The sequence below is a fragment of the Chiloscyllium plagiosum genome, unplaced genomic scaffold (genome assembly GCF_037043375.1).
Source record: "Chiloscyllium plagiosum isolate Xiang-an unplaced genomic scaffold, Cpla_swu_hap1 HiC_scaffold_25, whole genome shotgun sequence".
NCBI classification, from domain to species: domain Eukaryota; kingdom Metazoa; phylum Chordata; class Chondrichthyes; order Orectolobiformes; family Hemiscylliidae; genus Chiloscyllium; species Chiloscyllium plagiosum.
The window spans coordinates 10,867,470-10,880,666 of NW_028270163.1; the positions used below are offsets into that span (position 1 = coordinate 10,867,470).

The 13,197-nt window shown below is 37.8% G+C and overlaps 1 protein-coding gene across 2 annotated transcripts in view; it reads left to right on the plus strand.

Moving 5' to 3' along the window:
- Positions 1 to 233: 233 nt before the first annotated feature.
- The window catches only part of dhrs7cb (dehydrogenase/reductase (SDR family) member 7Cb), a 31,885-nt gene continuing 18,921 nt past the window's right edge, over positions 234 to 13,197 (plus strand). Inside the window, exons 1-2 of one of the 2 annotated variants that reach the window (XM_043714240.2) lie at positions 234 to 391; positions 7,665 to 7,828. In XM_043714240.2, the coding sequence (XP_043570175.2) occupies positions 7,675 to 7,828 (154 nt within the window). In that variant the 5' untranslated portion in view covers positions 234 to 391; positions 7,665 to 7,674. The remainder of the gene's footprint in view (positions 392 to 7,664; positions 7,829 to 13,197) is intronic. The other variant, XM_043714241.2, reaches the window with a different exon arrangement.

The window sequence follows — 13,197 nt, forward strand, 5'->3', positions numbered from 1 at the left end:
TGTCAACCTGAACAGTAAATAGCTGTGGGGTCAAAACACATGAGATACTGTACAAAGGCTGACATGCTTATGAGTTACATGTAGCTGTTTCTGGCTTGTATATTATTAGAATGACATTAGATGGGTCACATGACATTCAGAGAGGGAGCAACTAAGGCTGGTATTTGGGAGAGGGTTCAACTTACTCCAGTGAAATTACTGGCTCAGCTTTTAGCTATTAAAACACTTTCAGAGAACTCCTCTGGTGCACAGCTCACCAAGAGGTGAGAAGTGTGAAACTTTAAATGTCGACAGACAACAGTTTCTAACATCCATTTGGAAATATCAGCTTATTCTGGAACAATATACAAGGCCCTATTATCAACTTTTTATACTGTGATCAGCTTTAACTGTAAGTTAAATTTTAAATTCAAGGTAGATTTAAACCACGACTTTGTACTTTGAGTCTTTATTATGATCATACATAAATTAGTTTCAATTTAAGAGTCAGACTATTAGAATCTGTTTTACTACTTTCTAAAACAAAACCCCTTTGTCTACAGTTTGAGAAACATTGTCAACGATTTTATAGAGATCAGAGGGATTAATTATTTAAAATTTATGTATCAACCTTATATTGCAACGAACCTGTTTTTATCAGTGAGGCAGAACAGAAGGAAGGAATTGTATTTAACAAAATTGTAAATCCATGGCATTTATGTAGCTCTTTTCTCAATCTCAAGATGTTCAATAGCATTTTCATTGAATTAAGTGTTTTTGAAATGTTGCATTGTAGGGAAAAAGAGGCAGTTCAGTTGTGAGCAAGTGTCTGCAATGAGATGAACAACCAGATAAATTTGTTTTCGTTGTATTAATTTAGGGGTCAGTGTTAGCTGGAAAGTTGGGAGATACTTCTGCTCTGCTTTGTATAGTGTGAAGGGATTTGTGGCATTGATAGGGTAGCTGAGGTTGCCTCATCCTCATTTTGAAATTTCAGTTTAATTCATTTGATATTGTTCTTGTCTTGAAAACACTCAGTTTTGGGTTCAAATCTCACTCAGAAGTTCAGTTGTCTATTTTGAACCTCTTTTGAAGGAATAAATCAGAAAAGATGGCAATTTCTGGAGAAACTCAGCAGATCTGGCAACATCTGCGCAGAGAAAGCAGAGTTCTGAAGAAGAGTCACTGTATCCAAAATGTTAATTCTACTTTCTGTCCTCAGATGCTGCCAGGCCTGTTCAGTTTCTCCAGTAACTTCTATTTTTATTTTAGATCTTGAGCAGTTGCAGTTCTTTGTTTTATTTTAATGAGTTCTATTAGTTGGATGTACTGTCCTTTGGACCTGAAACTACGATCCCATTTTGTTAAAATTCTTAATCCTGCACAATTAATGAAGGAAAAGCAAAGGAGTGTTATGGTATTAATATTAATATTCCACTCCCAACCAACATAAATGAAATAGATTAATTAAAAATTTTGCTTGTGATTCTTGATGTATGTAAACTGACTGGCTGTATATGTGCCTACTTGCAACGGTTACTGCTCAGGCTCTTGGCATTTGGATGATGTGCTGTTTAAATACACATCCTTATTCCTTTTTAATTGAAAACAGTTCATCATACAAAAAAATTCTCCTTATTGATGTGATAGAACATAACTCTACAATCTGTGCAAGTATTTAGTTCTCAATTAACCTTCATTGAAGCAATATTGTTTTGACTAAAGTGTGGTACTGGTGCCACAGGTGTAATCTTTCTGAACAAGCTTTTACAGTTGTATGCCAATGCAAAATGCTTGCGTTAAAATTTCTCTTGTTGATGCAAACAGATTAATTTTCCATGTCTTTATTAATACTGGCTTTGAAATGATTCCCTGCCTATCTGAGGCAAATTTATTGGTTATCACATTCCCCCCCACCAAAAAAAAATTGGATCTAAGACCCTAGAGAATTGTTAACAGTTTTACTTTGAGGAATAAAGTGTATTGTACAATATGTGTTTGGTTCTGTTGGTAGCACTCCAGAGCTGAGTGTCTGCCCCATTATGGGGGAGGGTATTAAGGCAGGTACGTGCAAAAGGTTATGTTGTTTTGCTGGCACCTTCATGCTTCTGGGTCTTTCTCCTAAAGGTGAGATTTGTTGCTAAAGGGCTCCTCACCCACAAACAGTGAGTAGTCATTGAATTTTCCAGTCAGCTTGTGAGCCCTCAGAGGCATCAGGGATTATATCTTCTTCCTGTAGGTGACCAGTGGAAGACAGGAGATTGAATGATGGAAAGATCTTTTTGGGCCAAAGGGAATTGGAATCGGGCAAGAAAAACAAAGAAACATAGAAACATAGGATATCAGAGCAAATTACTGCAGTCATTGGAATGGGCACTGGAAACAAAAAATTGCTGGAAATCACAGCGGGTCAGGCAGCATGGAAACATAGGAAACAGGAGCAGTAGTAGGCCATTCAGCCCTTTGAGCCTGCTGCACCATTCAATATGGTTGTGACTGATCATCCAATTAGTATCTGTTCTCACATTCTCCCCATTTTCTTTGAGCCCAACAGCCCTAACAACTATATCTGTCTCTTTGAAAACATTAAATGTTTTGCCCTCAACTGCTTTTCTATGGCAGAGAATTCCACAGGCTCACCACTGTCTGGGTAAAGAAATTTCTGCTCCCCTGTGTCCTAATTGGTTTAGCCTTGTTCTTAGACCATGATTCCTGGTTGTGAACTTTCCAGTCATCAGGAGCATCCTTCCTGTGTTTATCATGTCTAGCCCTGTTAGAGTTTTATAGGTTTCTATGAGATTCCCCCCTCATTATTCTCCATTCTAGTGTATGTAATCTGAACTGATCCAGACTGTCTTACATATGTTAGTCCTGCCATCTCAGGTGTCAGTCTGATAAACCTCCTTTTATAGCCAGAATATCCTTTCTCAAAAGAGGAGACCAAAATTACACACAGTAGTCAGTGTGATCTCACCAAAATCCTGTACCATTGCAACAAGACATCCCTTGATCCTGTAAGTCCATAAGAAATAGGAACAGGAATAGACCAAACAAGCCTACTTGTCATTCAATAGGATCTTGGCTGATCCGATGACACTTCTAATGTCCATTTTCCTGCCCTTACCCCATAACCCTTGATTCCCTTACTGATCAAGAACCTACCTATCTCAGCCTTAAATATACGCAAGGTCTGTACCCCACAGCTCTCTGTGGCAAGAGGTTCCAAAGACTCACAACCCTCTGGGAGAAGAAATTCCTCCTCATCTCCATCTTAAATTGGTACCCTTTAATTCTGAGACTATGCCTTCTGGTCCTAGACTCTCCCATGAGGGGGAACATCCCTCTCAGCATTTACCATGTGGGTAAAGTCCCAAGATGTTTAACCTTTGCTCATAAGAAAATTCCCTTCATACCAGGGTTCATTCCAGTGAACCTTGTCTGAACTGCCTCCAATGAAATAATATACTTTCTTAATTAAGAGGATCAAAGCTGCTCACAGTACTTCAGATGTGGTCTCACCAGCACTTTGTACAGTTACAGTTAAATTTTCCTACTCATATACTCCAACCCCCGTAAAGTAAGGGCTAACATTCCATTCGCTTTCCTGATTACCTGCTGACTTAGTGTGCTAGTGTTCTGTGTTTTGGGGGATACTTTTTTTGTTGAGTACACCCCCCAAATACCATTGTGTTACATCTTTCTGCAGTTTTTCTTCATTTACATTATACTATATTCTTCTGTTCTCCCTTCCAAAGTAAACAACTTCACATTTTCCCACGTTATACTCCATTTGCCAACATTTTGTCCTCTTACTTAACCTGTCAATATTTCTCTGTAAACTGTTTGTACCTGTCTTGCAACTTGTCTTTCCACCTATTTTTGTGTCATCTGCAAATTTGGTTGAAGTACATTTGCTTCCTTGTTGTGATGTATCTTGTTGAATGTTGTTGGGGAGAGATATCAAAGCGGAGTCTCCAGTTCTATGTTCATCAGTACAAGTGACCTTTATTCAGAGCTCTTTTACCACATGTGGGAGAGACTAGAAACCACTCTGAATTTCATATATGGCCCAGTTACCCTCTTAATTATGGCTCAGATTGGAGGTCAGTGACACTCTATTTTTCCCACTAAAGTACAGGATATTTGTGTTACAATGGTTACATGCAACATTGACATCAGTGCTTGCTACTTCTCCTTGGACGTACACATCCAATCCTGTGAATACATGATCAATGATGAACAACGTTGACCTTAGATTCTCCACGATCTTGTGATGTTTACTAGATATCACTATCATCAGGCCTTGGGATCTTACAATGTACCCCATTGATTATTGTTCCAATGTTAATGGTTCTACGCTTTCTCAGACATTTGCCAGAATTGCTTATCTCTAAGGACTGTTCAAATTCTGTTATTCATTGTATTCATTGCTATTCTTATTAAATTCTGTTACTCATATATTCTACTATCTTAATCACAGGAGATACAAAAAGATTATAATTCCTACTAATTGCTATAAAATTCATAATATCAGTTCTAATATAGGGATAGTTGTATTTAAAGTTATATGGTTACACCTTATGTTAGAATTCTTTAGCCAGCGAGTTATGAGCAGCTTCTGTCCCACCTGACTTTGAAAGATCTGGTAAACACTAGCCCTCTATCTTGTATCTGTAATTATAACTCCTTCTATTCACATGTCTATAAATGTGTTTTAAACAGGAGATTGCTTCTTAAGACAAAATTTACTGTTCCTCCTCTAAATATTTCTACGTTAACTATTTTACTTAAGAAGACATCTATTCAAATTCCATTTAATATGACTGAAACTCAATCACTTGCCTGGATCAAGAATCATGTCAGAATTCCTAAGGTTTTGATTGACATCTCTGTCCTTTCTTCCTTGACCCTTGGATGTAAGAATAATCACTTACGTTGGGAAGCTGCCATTGTTTATTTAATCATTAATGTTGGGAAGCTGCCATTGTTTATTTTCTTTAATTCAAGCTGGTACCCATTAGAGGTCACCCGCTTGCCCATTTGTCGTTCAGTCCATCTTGCCAACAGGATGGGGATTCCTCTCCACTATTAAGAACCTTTTGTTTTAAAGAAATTCAACCAAATCTCTTAACAATAGGTGGAGATTGTTTTTCTTAATTTCTCAATACTCAATTACTTAAATAGTCTACATTATCGTGGGATCATTCCCTAGAAGCTTGGGATCAAGTCAGTGGACAGAATGGAGATGTTCCCATTTTGTTTCCTTTGCTTATTTCATTTCTTGTTTTAGTCAGCAGTGTACCTGTTGTAGATATAACGTTTGTCTCTTTACTTTTCTTGCCCCATTTCTATTCCTTTGGCCCCAGAGAACTAACTTTTCTGTCATTCAATCTATCCTTGTCTTTCACTCTGTCATGAATCTTGTTTGTGTCCTTGTCTTATCCACTGCTTGTTCAAAAACTATTACATCTCAACATTTTCCCAGTTCTGATGAAAGGTCACAGCCTGAAACATTAACGTTTGTTGCAGTTACTGCCTGACCTGCTGAGGGTTTTCCAGCTTTTGCTGCTCTTATTTCATTATTAAGTGAAGATTGAAACTCTGCTATATAAGAACGCACTGGTGCAAATGGGAAAAGGATTGGCTGAGGAGTATGTTCTAAGAATCATCTTAAATAAAGAAAGTAGAGAGTTGGAAACATCTAGAGAGAGAATTTCAGAGTTTAGTGGCCACTCATAAGTTTTCAACAGAAGAGTCATATATTTGAGTAACAAGAAATAGTTTGTCGCATAATAGCAATACAACAAATTACATTAGGTTAAGTCTAATTAACTACCTTAGTTAGAAATATTGTTATCCCCCAAGATATAGTACCCTGAACATGGCTATAGACTGTAAAGCTGACTAGCTCAGAACCAAATGCCTTTTCTGAGAAATTTATAGTTACTTATATTCAGCGGACAGAGCTATTCCAAAGCTTCTGAGTTAACTCTTTCAGGCCAACTGCCTTATTTAATATATATATTACGGGATAATGAATCCAGGAAACAACCAGTGTGCTAACAGTCCATGCACTGAGCACTGGAGAAGTCCCACTGGTGGAGTCTTCCAAATCCCAAGAAAAGTGGTACAACACCAGCTTCCTTCTCAATCGCAAATGCTAAGCATCAGATATTTATCATGTAAAACCATTTCTGTTTAATGAGACACATCATTCGAATGTTTGACACGAGAATCCTGAAACTGTTCTTCTTGGAATTCAATCATGGCAGGTGACTCCTGATAGGTCAGCAAAAACAATTTAAGGTTGGCCTCAAAGTATCCCTGAAGAGGTCAAACATTCTCGCTTGTTCATGAGAGTCCTTTGTTCTGTCCAATCAAAATAGTGAAGGTTTTTTGGGGAGTAATCAGAAAACATCTGAAGGAACATGCAAAGACATGATCAAGGCACTGGAGAGTCCATAATAACCTCCAAATAATTCAAATCTTCAAGTATCACCTTCCCCCATGTGGCAGAATCTGCAGATTGTATATTAGACTTGTCAACCATCCCAGAAACCTTCAGTTGGAGTGGAAATATGTCATCCTTGGTCCTCAGGAAGTGTTGAAGTTACGTATATGGCTCATAAAACTAAGACCACCTAATTCCATCTCCATTGTACCTTGCCACAAAACCATCTGCAGACGGAACTGTCTAATAATTTCTTGGCTGGCTTCCTCTTTTTCACCCTTGATAGCATCCAAAAATATACCAAGGTCAATCACCTCTCTGCTCCTTTCCTATCTTGGCTGCCAGTTCAGTGCTTTGACTTCAGATTTTTCATTCTAATGTTTTAATCCCTCCATGGTCTTGCCCGATCTATCTTTGTAATATTACCAGTCCATCAACCTTCCAAGAATTTACGTTCCTTTAACATTAACCTTTTGACCATCTGCTATCTCCTTTACCCCAGCATTGCTGCTTGTACATTCAGCTGACTGTGTTCTGGAATTACATCCACACACCTTTCCATTTCTCCACTATCTCCCTTTTGTGTAACTGACAAAACTTGTGGTTGCTCATTTCTTTTCTTAGTTCAATAGCAAGTTTCTGATTTTTGCTATATTAGTGCAATATGGCTGAAGACCCATACTCAAACTGAGTATGAACACAACTCAAGGTGCTTCTTAACAAAGTTTATTGAGATAGAGTCCTGATTTATAATCAATATTTTTTTCTGCTACATGTCCTTTTCTTGAAACAGGGCCACTCTAGATGTCTTTTGTGCTTTTTGTGCTTACTTGAGTGAAGTGTGGCATGGAGTGATAGTCTTATGAATTGGGTCATTCTGTTGTTTAATTATGAAACCATAAAGTCACCTTTTAAGGATCTATATGTTGTTCAATCTTCCCTCAGATTTCAGGCTGTTATCGCTCGGTATTAGTCTTACAGCTCTGTTTGAGGGAGGTGGCTATGTGAAAATTGGTTGTGTTTCTGACTAGAAATGGGCAATAAAGGCTGCTTTACCAACAGTTCCTGCATCCCATGAGCAAAAACATATCATAATTCATTGTAGTTTCGATTATTTTAATAATACAATGCTTTCATAGTTTTGATGACTGTGTTTTGATGACTGTGTTTATATCATACTGACTCTTGTTCTTTGTATTAATTATGATTTTTCTTCTGGCTCTAATTTCACTAGTAGCAGAGAGATGGGTGCTCTGGCTTTATTGATTCTCCCATTATTGGTGGCTGGGATTGCAGGCATTGCTTACGTTTACAAACGAATAATGCAACTGATGTCCAAATCAGCTGTGCGGAACAAAGTGATTGTGATAACTGATGCTATTTCAGGACTTGGGAAAGGTGAGCAATCAATTGTTCTTTGTTTCTTCTTTGAACAGAATGTGCTTTTAGTTTAGCTGTTTTATTCTAAGTCTACCACATATAATAACTTGCAATGGTAAAGCAGCTTTAGTACAATTAAATATTCCCATACATGCTTCACAAATGTAACACAGACAAAACATTTGACATTCAGCCACATGAGGCGACATCAGGACAAGTATCTTACAGCTTGGTTAAAGAGCCATTCCTGAAGAAGGGCTTATGCCCGAAACGTCGATTCTCCTGCTCCTCGGATGCTGCCTGGCCTGCTGCGCTTTTCAAGCACCACACTTTTCAATTCTGGTCTCCAGCATCTGCAGTCCTCACTTTCTCCTAGCTTGGTTAAAGAGGCTGGTTTCAAGATTGGTCTTGGGTAAGCAGGGAGAGGTGGCCAGATTGAAGAGTAGAAAGCTTCAGTGACGGAATGCCTAAACAACTGAAGGCATGGCTGCCAAAGATGGAGCTATTAAAGTCAGGGAGGTACAGCAGGCCAATTCAGGAAGAGTGCAAGGATCTTTTAAGTTGTAGGGCTGGAGAAGATTAAAAAAACTAGGGGGGATTGAAATCAAGGATGGATTGGGTAATTATACTAACACAACCTTAGGCTTTTTCATCCGCGTATTCTCTTCAGTGTATCTTGGTTGTACACTTTGTGTTCCAGTTGTCTTGAAAATGCTGAGTTTTGCCAGTATGTCCTGGTAACTCACTCAAGTAATCACTCCTGCTTTTGGAACGTTAAGCAGGGAATGTTAACTGGCATCATGATGGATAGTGGCAGAGTTAAGTCTAATGTTGTCCCCATCCAAGATCCATACAAGTAATCTTTCTAGCAGAGGCAGTCTTGTGGCACAATGATAATATCAACCTAACATATTGAGATATGTCAATAATTTGACCAACCCCCAAATCGAATATCAACTTGTAAATTATTCTGTTAGGGATAGGACAGATGATAAGTGTGGGAGAATCTCACTCACCACTCATGGAAGGAAGGAGCAATAGTCAGTGAGCTGGACAGGATGTGGCCACAAAGCCCTATCTTGGTGTTGTGACATTATTGCTACCATCATGTCGGCACTAGTGGCCATCTTTATTTGGCAGCAAACACTCCATCCTTAAAGAGTGGAATAGCAGCACCATTTTCAAATCTAAAGAGAAAGTTCTGAATAATCTAAATTTCTTTCCTCTTATGATATTGATTGAAGGGTAAATATCAGCCAGAACACCACGGATAGTCCCCCAGCTCCTCAGTGAAGTAATGTAATCATTAGAGAGTCGACAAGGTCATGGTTTTAAATATCTCACCCAAAATGACAACTCTCTTCTAGTAATGTGCTCCAATTATAATCTTGGTTTGCATATTCAAGACTGGGATTTGAACCTATAACCTTCTGAATCAGGGATACCCACTGAGCCACAGGTAATATTTGCTAAAACTGACCTCTTGTCCTTTAGGAAAATGAAGTAGTCTGTACCATATTGAGTACCTCCCAATGATCTTCTGTCATTTTACTTTTTTTGCCATCCACAGAGTACAGTCTCCAATTTGTTGCAAATATTTCTTGTTTCCCCCTTTCAAACACTACATTGAGCTCAACTATACTATGGTTGCTATTAGGTAAATATTAATGCTTTTTAGATTGTTGATTAAACCTGGCTCATTGCTGATGACTAAATCTAACATGGCATTGCCCACTGTTGGTTTAAGGACATATTGTTGCTAGAAACTGATTTTGACATGCTCAAGAAATCTACACTTGTCTGACATGTTAGTTTATGTCTTAATTCATATTAATGTAAAAAATCCCACTTAAGCCACTTGGTCTTTTGCTACATGCTTGTCTAATCTCTACATTGATGCTAACTGCCACTTGGCAGCAGCTACTTGAGTTTCTAGGCACAACTCCTTAATTTCTCTTATTTTCTAATTCTACCATAATATCTCCATTATCTGTTTACTACTTCTACCCTTTTATTATTGAAGTGATTTCAACCTTAAACAATTAACACCTCCTCCCTTTACCATTTTCCTGATTTGTCCTATAGACATTATAATCTGGTATGCATAGTTCACAGATCATAAACAGATCATAAACATTCAGCCCATAGAGTCTGCTCTGCCATTCAATGAGACCATGGCTGATCTGAGAAGCCTCAACTCCACTTTCCTGCATTTTCCCCATAACCCTTGACTCCCTTACTGATTAAAAATCTGTGATCTTAGCCTCAAATATTCTTAATGGTCTAACTTCAACAAACCTTTGTAATAAAGAATTCCATGAATATACCCTTTGAGAAAAGAAATTCCTCCTCACTGCTGTTTTAGGTGATCCATTATTATGAGATTATGCCCTCTTAGTTCTACACTCTCCCATAACAGGAAACAATCTCTCTATATCTACCCTGTTAAGTCCTCTAAGAGATTTGTGTGTTTCAATAAGGTCACCTCTCATTGTTCTAAACTCTGATGAGTATAGACTCCTTAAAACATATTTCCAAACCTAGGATCAATCTAGTGAACCTTCACTGAATTTCAGTATGCCTTTCCTTAGATACTAGGTGTGATCTGACCAGTATAAGACTAAGAATTGTGGATGTTCCAATCCTACTTGGGTTCCTCCCCAAAACTGTTTCTCCAGTATGTCGATGACATCATCGGTGGCGTAGACTGAGTAGCCTCTGTGTCCCTCATTAGCATTACCATGTCACACCTTCCAAATTGATTTATACCTGCAATTCATTCAATTTGTTTCTTTGCCCTAAGAAGATTTGGCAGTTCTCTGGTGGTGGAATCTGAAGAAAAATACATAAAAGGTGAAAATGTTCACATTATAACATCTCCTTCACTTGCATGAACACATGTACTTATCAAACCTTAAGAGAAAAGTATTTTGTCCAAAACAATTTACCCTTCAGATTGTCATATCTCTACGGTTTATCTCCTTGTAGTTTTCTCTAGAACCTGTGCACATTATCTGGGCAGCCAGTTCTGCACAAGATTGAAGCAGGGCTGTTAAGCTGTCTACCTCTTTGGATAGTATAAAGGAGCCGAGGGCAGTATGTGATATTAAGAATGGATTAACTGATCAATAGATCATTTGCTGTTCTTTGGGACCTTGGGTGCTGTGTGTGCCTGTAAATAAGTAATGACTATAGAGCAACAAAACCTGTTGAATCTTACTTCCATTGAAGTTAACAATGTTAAAACAGTGGTCTTCAAACTTCTTAAGCATAAGGTCACTTTTTGAACTTAAATGCAATCCAGAAGCCTGATAAAAAATATATAATAAACAGTTAATTTTAGTACTATATAAATCTAAAATCATGTATATATAATTATTCATTTTGTCCTCTACTCAACAAGTCTCAGTGTGATACAGGTAACTGTATATTATTTGCTAGTGCTTTGAAGTCTTGGTTGTAGTTTGAGATTACGAGTCATAAACAGTCCATCAAATTGGCTTAGTTGGGTATAATACTTGGATTTGATTATCCTCATTTGAGAAACATCATCTCACAGAAGTATTGTACTGTATGGTGATGTATTACACCTACAGTGATGACTATTCTTGATAATAATTATACACACAATCATTAAGTATACACTTCTGGAAATAGCTTGTGAGTATATTGTCGATACTGCCATGGTCTCAATTGGCTGAATTGGCTCCATTTGTCATGCTATAGTAATGATATGGGGAGTTCACAACTAATCAAACATCATGAAATGCTGCGATTTCAATCTCCTGATGCATCTTTTAAACTGTTTTGCTCTCATGCCAACTATGCAAATCATCATTTTCCTAGCATTACCTCATTTAATTAGCTTTCTACCTAATCAGTAATGGCATTTAACAAGAATCACTCCCAAATTCGTTCTATAACCTTGGAAAGATTAATGAACATAGCTTCTCTGAAGATATTTCACTTATTTGTGCATGAGTTGTCTTGTGGAAGAACAGCTGGGACATTTCAGGACAAAGAGTGTTTGTAACAGATTTTTGATTTAACAGAATTTTAATTTAACACTATGAGAATGTCCATTGACATCACTGTCTCAGTCAAGGAGTTGGATATGGGATACAATTTGCAGCTGGACAGAGTCAAACAGTGGATATTTTTTCCTTAAACTCAGTCGGACGATTCCTTTAATTCGAGCTGGGGATAAATGTGTCACTACATACAACCAACTTCCAATTGGAATTGACTAACTGAATATCACAAAACTGAATATTCCAATTGGAATTGACTAACTGAAATGTCCCAGCTGTTCTTCCACAAGACAACTCATGCACAAATAAGTGAAATATCTTCAGAGAAGCTATGTTCATTAATCTTTAATTTTGGGAATTAAAATTTCACATATGGATATCAAAACAATTAAATTTGCTTTTATATAGGGAGAAAAATCTAATAAGTACTGTTAGAATGTGTGAACCTCCCCATTAGATTTATCTTTCTGTATTTGGTCCACATAATGCTCAAAGGCCAAGCAGTAAAGTTTGACGAAACTAGAGTCGGAATGGCTTCAATGCTAATGGTCTCAGCAGACTCACTGATTTCACAAGCCTCCAGTTTTGCTTTGCCAGTCACATGTGACTTGGGTTCAGAAGGGAAACAATTAAATATGACCACAATAAAATGTTCTGTACTTCCGCCATGTAGAAGGATGGTAATGATTGTAGACATGATTTGGAGATGCTGGTGTTGAACTGGGGTGTACAAAGTTAAAAATCACACAACACCAGGTTATAGTCCAACAGGTTTAATTGGAAGCACACTAGCTTTCAGAGCGACGCTCCTTCATCAGGTGATAGTGGAGGGCTCGATCCTAACACAGAATTTATAGCAAAAATTTACAGTGTGATGTAACTGAAATTATACATTGAAAAATTGATTGTCTGTTAAGGCTTTCATCTGTTAGAATACAGTGATAGTTTCACTTCTTTCATGTGTAAATCACAAAACCTTTTTTTAAAGTTGCATTCTCGGGTTAGCTGTTAACAATGGTGATAGCTAGACAATATGTTGAAGGTGTTGGCCCCCTGTGTTCTCTGTCTATGCCATGATGTTTAGATTGATTCTAATCTAAAAAGTGAGATAACAGAGTTCTACATGAATGCATGCAGTTTTTGAGCAAAGTACAATGTAACTCTGCAAGTACAAATTCACCCCACAAAATATATGTGTGCATGTGGGTCTTTGTCTGTCTGTCTATCTGGGGTGGGGGTTATGAGTGTGAGAAAGTGTATGTGTGTGTGTGTAGCGTTGCTCCGAAAGCTAGTGTGCTTCCAATTAAACCTGTTGGACTATAACCTGGTGTTGTGTGATTTTTAACTTTGTACACC